This window comes from Rhipicephalus microplus, unplaced genomic scaffold, assembly GCF_043290135.1.
Source record: "Rhipicephalus microplus isolate Deutch F79 unplaced genomic scaffold, USDA_Rmic scaffold_14, whole genome shotgun sequence".
Lineage (NCBI taxonomy): Eukaryota > Metazoa > Arthropoda > Arachnida > Ixodida > Ixodidae > Rhipicephalus > Rhipicephalus microplus.
The window spans coordinates 27,824,071-27,839,168 of record NW_027464587.1 but is presented as its reverse complement, the minus strand read 5'-3'; the positions used below and the strand labels follow the sequence as shown (position 1 = coordinate 27,839,168).

Here is a 15,098-nt window from a genome sequence, read left to right as displayed (position 1 = left end):
GATAAAGAGTTTAAGCACAGTGATGTCTCTTCTCATAGACGCACATGTATCTTGAATTCAAGAGTGGTGGTATGGATTACTGTGAATGAATACGCAGGTAAATTTTGTGCCTGCCGTGTTTAGCACCCCAGTATGACGTTGAATGATCGAGATTTCTAACGTTTTTTTTTCCTTTTCTAGCGTTCGTGTCTGTCCACCTAACGTTTTGGCTAACGTTAACTTCCAGGAATAGTCATAGTTCAAATGGGCCTTTTTTGCAAGTGTTTGCTTTGTCTGTATGTGTTTTGTTATGCTCGTCCTTGCACGTCTTACACCAACAATGATGAACTTAACTCTTTATCAGCGCTTATGAGAGTCTAGGTAGGGATGTTAATATGTATAGGAGATATTGTTCTCTTAATATCAACCCTTTTGCTTCTCTCGGTAACATTTTTATTAGTTCTCGTTAATAATGTTACGAGTAACTTATTTAATAATCTATTTACAACGCACAGAACTTGACGAGCAAGATGGCACCAGTCAAGCATCAAACGAAAACTCAGTATGTCTTTCTCTTTCATGCAGCCGCGTTTAGTGGCTGTTATGTATCATAACCCCCGGCGGTAGAAGCACAGTCCCGGTGCTAAATATACGCAGAGGATGTCGAAGAGGGGTAATACGGCTTTAGCTGAGCCGCGTGAACTGTGTCGCTTGGAGCTGACGTTGACTTTGTTGGATCGGTTGGAACGATCTCGTACGCGACGTCTGTCACTTGGCGAACAATACAGAATGGTCCAGTGTAGGGCAACAACAGTTTTTCAGACAGTCCCACACGCTGAGTTAGTGACCAGAGGAGCTCGAGAGAACGTAATGAAAAGTGGACGTCCCTACGGGGAGAATGGTAGAGCTGTTGTTGGTGCGCCTGTGAAGCCTGTAGATGGTTACGTGTGACTTAGCGCGCGTAGACGGCGCGGGCGATGGCTACCTCGGCATATTCAGTGGCCGCAGGTAGCAAAGTGTCTAAGGGTGGAGTTGGGTCCCGGCGATATAGGAGATAGAATGGCGAATAGCCGGCAGTGTTGAGACGGGATGAATTGTAGGCGAACGTCACATACGGCAAATGAATGTCCCAATCCTGGTGGTCTGGCGCAAAGCATTTGGCAAGCATATCGATTAGGGTCCTGTTGAGGCGCTCCGTGAGGCATTTGACTGGGGATGGCACGAAGTAGTAAATTTGTGCTTGGTATGGCAAGACCTCAGGATTTCATTCACGACAGTTGGTAAGAACGTGCGGCCACGGTCGGTGAGAAGTTGGCAGGGAGCACCGTGCCCTAATATTATGTCGTACAGCAGAAAGTCCGCAACGTCGGTAGTGCAACTAGTCGGGAGTGCTCGTGTGATTGCGTACCACGTTGCGTAGTCTGCGGCAACAGCAATCCGTTTATTTTCGGCCGTGGAGAGTGGAAAAGGGCCCAACAGGTCGAGACCAACTGGAAAGAATGGTTCAGTGGGAACGTCGATCGGCTGAAGGTAGCCAACCGAGAGGGCAGGCGGCGTTTTGCGACGCTGACAGGGCTCACAAGCAGCGACATAGCGTCGAACAGAGTGGGCAAGTCCAGGCCAAAAAAACTGACGTCGTACCCGATCGTATGTGCGAGAAACGCCCAAATAGCCCGTCATGGGAGTGTCATGAAATGATGCAGGACAGTGGAACGCAGGTGCGCTGGAATGACAGGAAGTACGTCTGATCCGAAGAAATCAAGGTTACGGCGATATAGGATCCCGTTTTTTACCAAAAGCATTCGTAGGTACGGGTCGCGAGGTGTTGACTCCAGTTTGTCAATGATGGCTCGTAAAGAAGTATCCCCACGTTGCTCTTCGCCAATGTTCACGCCTGCGCCTACCCCGCACCTCCACCAATATTGTTACGAGTAACTTATTTATTAATCTATTTATAACGCACAAAACGCGACGAGCAAGATGGCGCCAGTCCAGCATGAAACGAAAACTCACTTTGTCCTCCTCTTTCATGCAGCCGCGTTTAGCGGCTGGTATGTATCAATATTGTGCCTAATGGATAATGATTTAAGTGTGAATACACTTTATAAGCGACCCCAAACCATCCACCGCCGTCGGCGGCGTCCGCAGTCTTCTCTCTATATTTAAAAGAGAGGACTTGGCGGGCCGCAGCGCGACGCTCTACCGAATAAGCCACGGACGCGACGCTGATATCGGTGTCAGTGACGCGCCTTATACCCCCTTCCCTTTGCTCGCTCCTCCGCTCTCCTCGCTCGCTGCAGCTGTGCGCGCACCCCTCTCTCTCGCGCGCCCGCCTTCTCTCTCAGTCTCCCGTCGAGAGCGGGTCGTGAGGGGGAGTAAAGTTAAAATCCGTTGGCATTCGCCAGTGAGTTAACGTAAACTCCCCCGTGTGATCAAATTGCGATTCCCAGGAACCATTACACCATAAAGTCACCATAGTGTGATTCATAAATATAATAGTGCGAATTAATAAATACCCCTCATAGCATCACCCCGTGTATTCGCACTTAACCATGTTCACCCTCAGGGAAATGCTTGGGATTTTTTTTATTAGCGTAAAGTTTATTGTTCAATGACCCACGTTGTATCTAACTGAACAATGCAGAACTTCAGGGAAATATGGAAGTTTGAAGAGCTGTAAAATCTTGAGCAAAAGGTGTCACTGCAGCGCGGACGTTTCGACACGTAAGCTTGCCTTCTTCAAGGCTGCAACTGTGTTTGCTTCGTAGTCTCTCCCCCAGCCCAAACAAAAAAAAAGAGAACAAGGCACTCACAGATGAAGGCACTTGCTCTCCTCCTGGTGTGCTGCTCCTGCTCTAAGTTCTTTATTCCCCTTTGTTGTTTGAGTCGGAGGAGAGGCTACGATACATAGAGATCCACTTGACGAAGTAGGAATACAGTCGCAGCCTTGAAAAAGGCAAGCCCACGTGTCGAAATGTTGGCTCTCCAAAGACACCCCATTTTCATTAATTTGTCATGACATCTTAACCCACAACTATGCCATTCAGCAGTTGACCCCACTGATCGAGCTCGAGAGCCCACCGCCCGGTCCTCCAACTCCAGTGTCTTCGTCCTCGGGTCCCAATCCTGGTGGCCCGTGTCGCCGAAGTGCCTCCTCTCCCAGCGTGGCTACACGAGCGCTCATGCTCTCCGACCTGGACTCGTTCCCTCAGCCGGTGCCACTTCCCGACGAAGCCCGAAGCCCGTCTCCCACGCTGATACTGTTCTCCGAGGTACGTTTCACAACCCACTGCCACCATCGTCAGGAGAAGTAGATTTTTTGGCGAAACTTCATCTGGTTGGGGTAAAAAATTCGCGAGAACATTAGTGGGCGCCGACCAAGGGGAAAAGTACTTAATGAAGTTTCGCCTCCCGCATAGAAGCCTTGTTGTCAATAAATGGCAAAACTCAACGGCAGTGAGTTTATATGCTGTTTAGTAAAATACCTAATGTGAGGGCGTATATCGCATTATTATTTTGTTCGTTGCGAATCAAAGTGTGCGTGTTATCTGGATATGCAACGATTTAAGATAAAGCTGTTCACTCTTATTTCTTTTGTTCGAAGGGATGCAGGCGTTACCACGACTAACATTGTGGACATCCCGTGAAGCTTGTTGACATTATTGTGAAGATCGTGAAGTCTTATGACGTAATTCTCGCTCTTCGGGATTTTCTTGTAACCACACTTCACACGGGGGATACAGCACGCCCCACTAAAAAGCTTCTTAGGTCGTACAGGCCGATGTTCCCGTTCACGCAGGTGTTCTTATGTTTAAGCGGGGGACGTGAGCTACCTGCGTACCATATGGATTCATGACACATACGAAGGCATCACTGATGCCTGGAACGTCAGGTACAGGCACCCGCTTGAAGCATTCAGCCGTTAAAGTTTAGCGGGGATAGCCCAGATGCCGTTGAATGGATGGGACGAAGAAAACAAAGTATACCCAGAAGGCACGTCACGCTGGGCGTCTTCGACGTTCAAGTAGTGGTCTTACTTTTGCGAGTACACGGTTCCCGCGCTTTTTAGCAACGTGCACACCACATTACGGCACGTACTCAAACACACAAAAAAATGTCTTTGTGTTTCGAAGTCAACGTTGCCTTCAACACACGAAGGCTTTTATTGACTTTTGTTATGAATCTATATTATTACACCTTTACTGTGAACCAGGCTCTGGTGTGGGATTCGAAACGTCTGTTAGTATTAAACCAATAGCCATTAAAGAGCTTGTTTTGCAGACATTTCCGCGTCGGCGCCGTTGATTTTGAGCGAAATGTTACCATCTATGTCCACGACCACGGAGATCAATCAAGAGTTCTCCAAAATTTGTATTTCGCTCGGTCGGCATTAACCACTGCTTACACCAATCATCATCAGCCTCGTATTACCACTGCAGGACAAAGATAGGACCTACGTTTCTCAGACTGCTTGCAGTGGCCATGTTATTCCCGCAAATTCCTCAATCGCATGTGCCCACATAATATCCTGTGAAGAATACATGGTGGGCAGGGTGATGTTAGATTTGTATTTTAAAAGAAACACGATGCTGACAGCAAAAACCGGTGGCGAGAGTGTCCATGTAACGGCAATTGCAGTAAATGTAGTCTTAGTCCTACTCTTGAGAGACGAGATGTAGGTGTGACAGCTTGGTTCGAGTTTTATGTTTTCTGCCAAGCACTACGGTTTAAACAATTCATAGAAAGATTAGAATAAAGCGTGCTATTTGAAGTGTTAGCCAGATTCTACCTCAAGGATTCATGAAAAGAATAGAATGAAGTGCGCTATGGTGATTTTGGGGCGTTAAACACCACATATCACTAGAATGCAGTGTGGTATTCGAGGTGGTCGCCAGCAAATGAGGGGCCGACACCGAAACCCATGCAGTGTGGTGACCTGGAAGACGGCCCGTACGAAGAGATTGACTCGGCGGGAAGTCTCTCAGACTCGGCCACTCTTCCCGGTTCAGACAGCGGCGGCGGTGGCAGTCCGGCCAGCGGTCGCCTCATCGACATCTCTCAAGAGGACGACGTTCATCTACCCAAGGACAAGGACTCGAGCGCGCCGGCATCGCCTGAGAGATACCTGCCACCGGGACCCGGCTCAGACGGTACATTTTAAAATATTTTCCCGATTTCTTTGTTGCTTTCGATTATCTTCCGATTAGTGAAATATAGTCAGCTTGCGTCACCGACGTTTTCGGTGAGCCCCCGCTATATTCGCCTATTTATTATGGCGCTCAACTACTTACCCGCAGGTGGCGGGATCGTACCCCGGCTGCGGCGGCCTCATTTTCGATAAAGTCGAAAATGCTAGAGGTTCGTGTACTTAGATTTAGATGCAGCTAGGTTATATAACCACAGGTTATTGGAAGTTCCCCAGCCCCCCACTATGGCATCTGTTATAGCCGTATCGTGGTTTTGGGACGTTACATCATACCAATAATTACTTTTATTGTATTTTTTGGCGGTAATTCAGCAAACGATGGCGCTCGGAGGGCATAGTCGGTGTGACCACGCATTTCGTGACTTGAGCGCAAGGGCACAGCTAGCGAGAAAATATAAGGCATTATTTATTTATTTATTTATTTATTTAATTATTTATTTATTTATTTATTTATTTATATCTGTAGGTATTTATTTGCGTGTTATGTTATTTTTTATAAATCCTGTGGAAAAAATCTTGAAACATGGCGAGCAATATAAACACGATACACTATAATAACAAAGTGAAACAACGTTGCATGTTGTTTTTACAAGTTTTTTTACCTACAAAACGGAAGGTCACGGCAATAAAACAAAAACTATTGAACAACTTGGTCATACTACAATAAGGAGTACATGAACGGCAGTATTTGCACAAATGGTCAGGAGCTTCGGGGAAATGCTTCCGTTAGTTTATTCCAAAGCTCTGTTTGTGCTTAAAAGGAGTATCTAAATGTGTCAGTCCTTGCGACGATTGGGGTTAGAGAGTAACGATAGTGGGGCTGAGTGAAAATGCTTAACAAGGAAAATATGTATGCTGCAGAGTCTAAAGATAACTTATGAGCAACTGTCTAACAGGAAACTCTAGTCGGCTTTTTTTCTTCGAGTTTTCACAAATTTATTACCATTTGCAATTAGTTATGCTTTGCGGTAGTCGATTGACATGAATTTACTGTAACTAATTCGGACGGCTTTTTCAGTGAAGTGCTTGTAGGTTTCATTGTTAATTTTTGTTTAGGGATTACAAACCATAAAGGCGCCTTCACGTTCTTCAGAATTAGGTAAAAACAGATGGAGAGTCTTGAGCTCAGGGCGGAGAAAGCATATAATCTAGAAAGAGGCCAAGAAAATGTTATTTGTGTGTTAATTCTACGATAAGGTACTTGTTACCACTAGACCTAAGTATTTATAGCAGGCTACTTAAAGCAAAGGAGTTTCAGCGAAATTGTATGTGTAGTAGAAGGGGGCCATTTGAGGGTTATGGAAAAAATGCGCAAATCTATTTTCATTAAGAAGCGTTCCCCACCGTTGACATCATTTCGACACATTGCCAAAGTTTATTATTGCCGCGCCCGAGGCAAAGAATGAAGACGATGTGCGCGCCAACAGCCTCGTGAAAAGGGAGACGGAAGAAGACGGCGTGCTTTTGTGTTGCTCTCCTGCTCTTGGCTCCTGCATAAAAACACACGCCGTTGGTTCTCAGACTCAACGTCTCGGTGCACTGCTTACGTTGAACCGCGACACTGGTGGAGGCGCTGGGTTGCAAGCCTGCCGATGCTCAACACCCCATCTGAGAGCCGTACATCAAGTCCCGACACGCAGCCACCTGTTACGACACCAGTGCACCGCTTCAGTCGGTGGTTGCTAGGCCTATCTCCTGAGCTGACCTCCTTCGATGAACATCCTACTAGGAATTACGTACCTCTATCAATGGCCTCCGCCTGCCAGCCACAGTTGGTCCAAGAGATACAAGGCAGCCCCGTTGCCAATCCAGCCCCGCTTACACTTCTTTAGCCGCTTGTGCCTGATCGCTTCAGTGGTGCCCCATATGAAGATGTTGAAGATTGGCTTGCGCATTACGAACGCGTTGCCGACATCAACCAGTGGAAGGCTCAACAGAAGCTCGCCCGCACGTACTTCGCTCTCAATGATAGCGCTCACACGTGGCTTGAGAATCGAGAAGGCCGTATATCCACATGGGATGAGGTTTGTCAGCAGCTGATTGACACCTTTGGTAGCGTCGACCGTCGAGAGCGGGCTCAGCAGTTGCTCGAGTTAAGGCTTCAAAAATTTAACGAAACTCTGGCAATGTTTGCTGAAGACCTGACGCGCCTATGTCGTCGGGCTGATCCCAAGATGTCCGAGGAAAAGAAGTTGTGCTACCTTATGCGCGGCGTGAAAGAACAACTGTTCGCTGGACTTGTTCGCAATGCCCCAACTACCGTGGTCGATTTTATAAGACAAGCGCTGCCATTGAGCGTGCTCTGCACCAAAGATCGAGGCAATATGATCGCTCGTGCACTACCACTCCAATCAACGCCGCTTCAGTGACTCTGGACAATCAGGGCTCCCTACGTGACCTGATCAGAGATAATGTTCGAGAAGAAATTCAGAAGCTTTGGACTCCTCCAGTGGATACACCAGTGACCGCCGTTGCCGCAGTCGTTCGTGACGAACTTAGGCACGCTTTTTCAGCAGCTGATCTCAGTCGCGATCAGCGTCAACTGAGTTACGCCTACGCTGTCCGCCATTCACCACCCGTCCCGCCTATTACATCATACAACCAGCCACCTACAGCCGCACCTTCATCGCAACCATTGCAGGAGGCTTTCGAACGTCGGCCCGTGTCTCCGATGTCTCCATGCCACCAGTCACCACTTGCCGCACCATACTCACCCCCACGAGAGGACATAGGACGCCCACAATTTCGTAGAATAGACGCTTGGCGCACCTTCGATCGGCGCCCTCTCGGCTTCAACTGTGGTGGTGCCGGCCATATAGCTCGCTATTGTTGGTACCGCGACACATCGCTTCGCCCGTCTCTGCCAGGGTATGACGGTTGCCGTGCCAATGCCGACTACATTGTTCGCCATGACGACCCTGGTTTTCGAGGACCTTCAACAACGTGGTCTTTTTATCACGAGTCGCTTCCTAATCACCAGCCCGATTCCACTCACAGGTCACGCTCTCCATTCCCTGCTCAGACATCGTCACCGATTCGACGTACTTTTGCTAACCTTCGGAGAACAAGGTCGCCCAGCCCTTACCAGGGAAACTAAAGGCGGTGACCCCCCGCGGTAAGGTCGCAGCCCGACCACAAGACGATAAAAATTCCCCAGTACGGCTGCTACAGGATGACTCGACGCCGAAGAATATTAACAACGACAAAATGGTGAGCGCCGACCTCAATGTAATTATTGATGGAGAGCAAGTGACGGCCTTAGTCTATACGGGTGCTGATTTTTTCATAATAAGTCAAAAGCTGGCTTATCATCTTAGCAAAGTAAAAACCCCATGGACAGGACCACATATAAGAACAGCGGGTGGTCAATTGCTGCTCCCTACTGGAAGATGCACAGCAAGAATCAGCATAGAAGATTCTTCTTTCGTCGAGACTTTCATTGTTCTCCCAGAGTGCTGCAAAGTTTAACTATTGGAATGGACATTCTCAGGGAGAATGGCGCAATAATCAACATCCCGGACCGCGTGATTTCATTTTACGAGAGTGCTCGTCTGACTGATTCTACATCACCAGAGCACAAATCCTTTCGTCTCATAGACCACAATATAGTCGTGCCGCCTCAATCATGTATTCTTGATTCAGTAGCATGTGACGTACCATTCGATGGTGAAGGAGTCGCCGGCCAACTAACCTCGCTGCTTTTCACTCATGGCATTTCCGTAGAACGAGGAATAGTCAATGTCACCGACGGCCGAACGAACTTGCTGTTGACCAATTTCACCTTCAAGCGACGACACCTTCCAAAACGCACAACATTGGCACATTTCGACGAGATCGCAGATGTTTGTGACTGCTTTTCAGCACTTGAAGCAACACCTGCACAAGACCCACATGACCTAGCACTAACATTGACGTCAGCCCTAATTTAACTCAGCAACGGTGGGAACGCCTGCTTGTGCTGCTAGCCAAGTTCCACGACTGTTTTGCGTCGACCTCGAAAGTTGGCCGGACGTCCTTGACCAAGCACCGAATCATCACAGACGACACGGATAAACCCACTCATAAAATCTGTACCATGTGGCTTCAAAAGAACGAGAAGCGATAGAACAGCATGTAACAAATAAGCTTGAAGACGACGTCATTCAACCATCGAAAAGCCCCTGGGCATCACTAGTTGTTCTAGTGAAGAAGAAGGACGGCACGGCAGCCTGCGTTTCTGTGTGGACTATCAAAATCCAAATCAGGTTACAAAAAAAAAACGTGTACCCGCTTCCCCCCATAGATGATTCGATTGACAGACTTCGAAACGCACGTTACTTCTCTTCCATGGACTTAAAGAGCGGATATTGGCAAATCGAAGTAGAACCCAGGGATCGTGAAAAAACCGCTTTCGTGATGCCAGAACGACTGTAAGAATTCCAGGTTTTACCATGTGGCTTGTGCTCCGCGCCTGCTACTTACCAGCGTTCCATGGTTATCGTTCTTTCTGGGCTTAAATGGAGAGCCTGCCTAGTATACCTTGACGACGTCATTGTGTTTTCAATAACGTTCGACGAACACCTTGAACGATTGCAAATTGTCTTGCAGGCCATACGGACCGCAGGCCTGACACTCAAGCCGGAGAAATGTCACTTCTGCTTTGAGGAACTGCAGTTTCTTGGCCGTGTCGTCAGTTACGTAGGAGTTCGTCCAGATCCCGAGAAAGTTGCCGCCGTCGCACAGTTTCCAACACCATCAGATAAAAAGGCAGTGATTCGTTTTCTGGGTTTCTGTGCATATTATCGGCGGTTTATTCCAGATTTTGCGCGCATTGCGTCACCTTTAACTTGTCTCACGAGGAATGACGTTGCATTTGTTGGGGGCGATGAAAGAGCTGCTTTCAATGGCTTGCGGCAACCTCTACAAACGACCCCCGTGCTTGCCCATTTTGATGAGACAGCCCCTACAGTGCTCCATACTGAAGCCAGCAATGTTGGCCTCGGAGCTGTGCTTGTGCAGCGCCAGGACGACGAGGAAAGAGTGATCGCTTACGCAAGCAAAACTCTGTCACGCACAGAAGCAAATACTCTACCACTGAAAAGGAATGCCTCGCCGTGGTGTGGGCAGTTATGAAATTTCGCCCATACTTGTATGGCCACCCATTCAATGTTATCAGTGACCACCATTCGTTGTGCTGCTTAACAAGTCTGAAAGATCCTTCCGGGCGATTGGCACGCTGGAGCCTTAGACTACAAAAGTTATATATAACGATGGTGTATATAACGATGTTATACGAGAGTTATATAAGGATGGTGTATAAGCCGGGAAAACGACACACGGACGCCGACTGCCTATCTCGATCACCAAATAGAGTCGGCTGCTTCTTTTGATGAAGAGACAGCGTACCTTGGAATTTTCGATACGTCACTCATAGCAGATCACCAGCATGACGATCCTGAGCTACTTGGCTTGATTAATTATTTGAAAGGACAAAGCCAGAATGCGCCCAAAGCCTTTACAAGAGGACTATCATCGTTCTGTCTGCGAAACAATGTCCTTTACAAAAGGAACTTCTCGTCAAACGGGTCCAACTACCTGCTTGTCGTCTCTACCACTCTTCGTTCGGAGGTGTTGCAAGCGTGCCATAACGAGGTAACATCTAGACATTTGGGCTATACGCGCACACTGAGCAGAGTTCGAGGAAGATATTACTGGCCTAGACTCACCGCTGCCGTGAAGCATCATGTTCAGACCTGCCTCGGTTGCCAGCGGCGCAAGTCCCCTCCAACGAGACGAGCTGGTTTGCTACACCCTGTCCAGATCCCGACAACGCCATTTGACCAGATCGGAATGGACCTTCTGGGCCCACTTCCCACCTCTAGTGTTGGTAACCGCTGGGTTATAGTGGCGACCAACTACCTTACTCGCTACGCCGAGACAAAAGCCATTCGGTGAGGCACAGCAGAGGAGGTGGCCCGGTTCTTTATAGAGAATATTGTGCTGAGACATGGTGCGCCATCGATCGTTATAACAGATCGCGGAACCGCATTCATGGCCGCGCTTTTAGATCATGTGTTGGTGCTCAGTGGTACTATTCATCACAAGTCGACAGCTTACCATCCACAAACCAACGGGTTGACCGAGCGACTTAACAAAACTCTAGAAGCCATGCTTTCAATGTATGCGGACATCGAACACAAAAATTGGGACGAGATTCTACCTTACACAGCGTTCACATACAATACTGCGAAACAAGAAACCACACGGACGACCTCATTCAGCCTTGTTCACGGACGAGAAGTAAGAACGATGTTGGACGCGATGCTGCCACACGAATGCGATGACAACGAAATGAGTGCCGACGCGTTTACTCAACGCGCAGAGGAAGCCAGGCAGCTCGCACGTCTGCGAATATACCAACAGCAAGAGTATGACGCAGGCCGCTATAACCTACGTCATACACCTGTAACGTACGAAACCAGGGACAGGGTATGGGTGTGGACGCCTGTACGAAGACGGGGAGTATTCTAAAAGTTGCTCAGAAGGTACTTCGGACCTTATCGAGTGCTGCGCCGACTAAGTGACGTTACCTTGAAGTCGTCCCACATAGCCCAAACTGTACAAGGCGTCGCCAGCACCGACCTGAGCTTGTGCACGTAGAGCGCAATAAGCCATACGTCAGCGAGTGACACTGCGAGGCACCGTCACTTCTACAAAGTGACTTTATGCGCGAATCACTGGCTCAGCTATAGCATCGGGGTGATGGTCTTTTAAGGGGAGGCAAATGCCACGCCCGAAACCAAGAACGAAGACGATGTGCGCGCAAATAGCCTCGTGAAAAGGGAGACTGAAGAAGACGACGTGCTTTAGTTCTGCTCTCCTGCTCTTGGCTCCTGCATAAAACACACGCCGTCAGTTCTCGGACTCAACGTCTCGGTGCACTGCTTACGTTGAACTGCGACAATAGGATTAAATCATAGATTCAATCTGTAAACACATCGATTCTCAAACTAAAAACAGTAGGAGGCCCAGTAGATTCGCCTGCGAAACGCCAAAAGTAACCGGAAGCAGGCAGATCTTTACTGTTCTCCCACCTGAAGGTATTGGTGGCGGTTGTGTATACAAGCTGAAATACAAAAAAATGATTTTTCGACTATGACAAATAGCTGGAGCTTTATAATTAGCTTATCATTTTTAACAGTGCCGAATGCCTCACTGTAGTTTAAGACCATCAGATTAGTTTGGCTGTTAGGATTAGGACAAGCGGCTAAGGTGCGAAAGATAATGACACATTGTGTCGTAGTATATAAGCCTTGTCAGAGCCCATTATGATAATCAGTTAAAACTGCCTGTTAATTTGAGAACTAATTTAATGTCTGAGCTATTGTGCTCTTGATATGTTTATACTATGACTATGTTAAAGGGATCGGTCATTTAGTTCGTAATACCAGATGGCCACCTTTTTTGAATACAGGAACGACTCGTCCCGACTTCCATTCCTCTAACAATTCCGCAGACAACGAATAAACACAAAAAACGACGATTAAGCATTTTGCGAAGGCTCTGCAAAGCGGGTCACAAATATAGTCACCAGCCAGAAGTACTAGATGTTTTGATAAATCGCCGAGGAGCTGACCCTTGACAACCGTGTTCATCCAGGCTGAATTTCTACGGAATATGATGATAATGATGATTATGATGCCTCAACCATGGTTCATACCCACTCAGGGGGATTGGTCAAGAATTGGTTCTATGAAATTTTAGGCCTTTCTAGAAATGAATTGCTGCTCGGCCTTTTGACTAAGGTCAAAGTTGGTTGATTGGTTGGTTCCTCAACAGCTTGGCGCAACCAACCCAGGGGGATAGGTTATGAATCGGAAGGTGCCTTGCTTTTTAAACTAATTCACTTATTCAAGGAAAGAGTTTTACTGGTTATGTATTACAGGTAATAATTAATTTATAAGATTTCAAGAAAGAAGAAAAACATTGAAAAGAATGATATAGTAAGTACAAAAAATGTCTATCCCTAAAAAACAACTGAATTTAGCTACGTTCTTTTAGAACTGCTTTTAGACACTCGTGAAAAATTGTAACAGCGGTGAAAACGCTCCTGTGGCTAAAACGAAATGTGTTAGCACCACATGAAAAAATCACCGGAAGTGACAAGTTAAAGTCGAACTTTCCTATGGATTCTTCGCGTAGTCTTTTCCTTTGACTTTTAAATCTTCAGCATGCCAAAAAGAAGCGCTCCTCAGGTTCACTCTTATTACAGTGAAGGCATAAAAGCGACTGTGCCAGACCCGACCTGTGAGGGTAAACGTTACATTAAGGGACTCGACAATGCAGCCTTGCGATCACTATTTCCTCCTTTCTTGATTAACACCACCTGCTCTTCCAAGGGAACTTTAGCTGTGGATAGTCTGAAGAAAACAAAGGGGATTTTTCGAAGTTATTGGCCGTTGTACTTTTTTTTTTCAAAACGTGCTGCTGTGTTATATTTAGACGTAGGCAAAACAGGCAGAACAGAAACATTTAAGGAAGATATAGCTATTGTGCATGTGCATGCTGATTGAGAGCTAGACCTCTGGCCTGGTACCCAAACTAGTCGAACGATTCGCACATGTCTTGAACTGAGTGATTAGAATGCATCTAAGGTAAGTGAAACATATAGTGTGCTTAAGGAAGTAGAGGCAGAAAGACAGTCTGTTAGGACAACCACCGCTGATGGGCCTTGGGGTAATTTACGCAATGCTAGGACTATTGTCAGTACCTCACCTTGAAAAATAGCAATAAAGTCTGCACTAGGAATTGAGAAAGCCTAATCGAGAGAGAATGATACTATTCCTACGCCTCCCTCCTCTTCACAATTGGAAGCCTCAGTCGCTATTGCAATGGATGTTTCTAGATTGACCAAACAATCTTCGAAAATGCCATATGCATACTTATATGGTAATTTTTTAACATTCTTGGGGTATATATCATTAAATTCAATCCTAATTGCATATACAGTGTTGAGTACAAGAACTTCCCAAAGGTTAACTCTTAAGGGGTCCAAAACTTTCTTTGTAAAAATACCTTGACGGCGCCGCTATTTCGAACATTGGTGGTTGAAAAATGAGGCCTTCTGGTTAATAAACACATACTGTGACCTCCTCTGAGGTGATGGATAGCTTTTCAGTAATGTTCGTACCATTAGAATATGAAATTTTTTGAGAAGGTAGGCGGGATTCTTCATATTGGATATAGATCAAAGAGGTGAAGATGATGATGACGATGATGACGATGATGATGATGATGATGATCACGATGATGATTCCACAGCCATGGCTCATACCCACTCAGGGGGATCGGCCAAGAATCGATGACTGAATTCAGTAGGATTTTTTTTCAATATCGAAACCACCCACCGGAAAAAAGAAAGAAAAAAGAAAAGACACCCTAGGCAGAACGAAAGGAGTGCAATAGTTGTTTGTCACTCGTTCAGATAAGACAATTATTCATTACCTTGAATAGGAATCAGCATGGTTAAACAATGCTCTTGTGTATGTTAGAATTTTTTGCACGAATAATAATCACGCAAATAAAAGCCTAATTCTTTTACTTTCATTAAGGTACTTGCACACTGCATATAAAACGTTCTCGTGGCTGAAGCCCAGATCGTAAGCACAGAAGGAAAGTATGTTTTCTATAGTGAAATTTAGCCCCAGGCGTGCGAATGGGAGGACTAAGAGTGTTTTCCTGAGCAATTTGTATTGGCGACGTGATAAAAAATAGTGCTTTATTGTTTCCAATTCTGAACAAAAGTTGCATAGTGGTGATATCGCCAGACCAGCCCTATGTGAATAGAAATTTAACGGGGGGACACGACATCAAAATCTGGTTATTATGGTTTCCAACTGTCTTGTAGGACACCAATGAATTTTCCATGGAAATC

General features: G+C 46.6%; 1 protein-coding gene across 2 annotated transcripts in view; it reads left to right on the top strand.

Annotated features, from left to right (window-relative positions):
- LOC119181214 (tyrosine-protein kinase SYK) overlaps window positions 1-15,098 on the top strand; it is a 381,065-nt gene that overhangs the window by 264,477 nt on the left and 101,490 nt on the right. Inside the window, exons 9-10 of one of the 2 annotated variants that reach the window (XM_075882940.1) lie at window positions 3,030-3,251; window positions 4,907-5,129. In XM_075882940.1, the coding sequence (XP_075739055.1) occupies window positions 3,030-3,251; window positions 4,907-5,129 (445 nt within the window). Of the gene's footprint in view, window positions 1-3,026; window positions 3,252-4,906; window positions 5,130-15,098 lie in introns of both variants that reach the window. The other variant, XM_075882939.1, reaches the window with a different exon arrangement.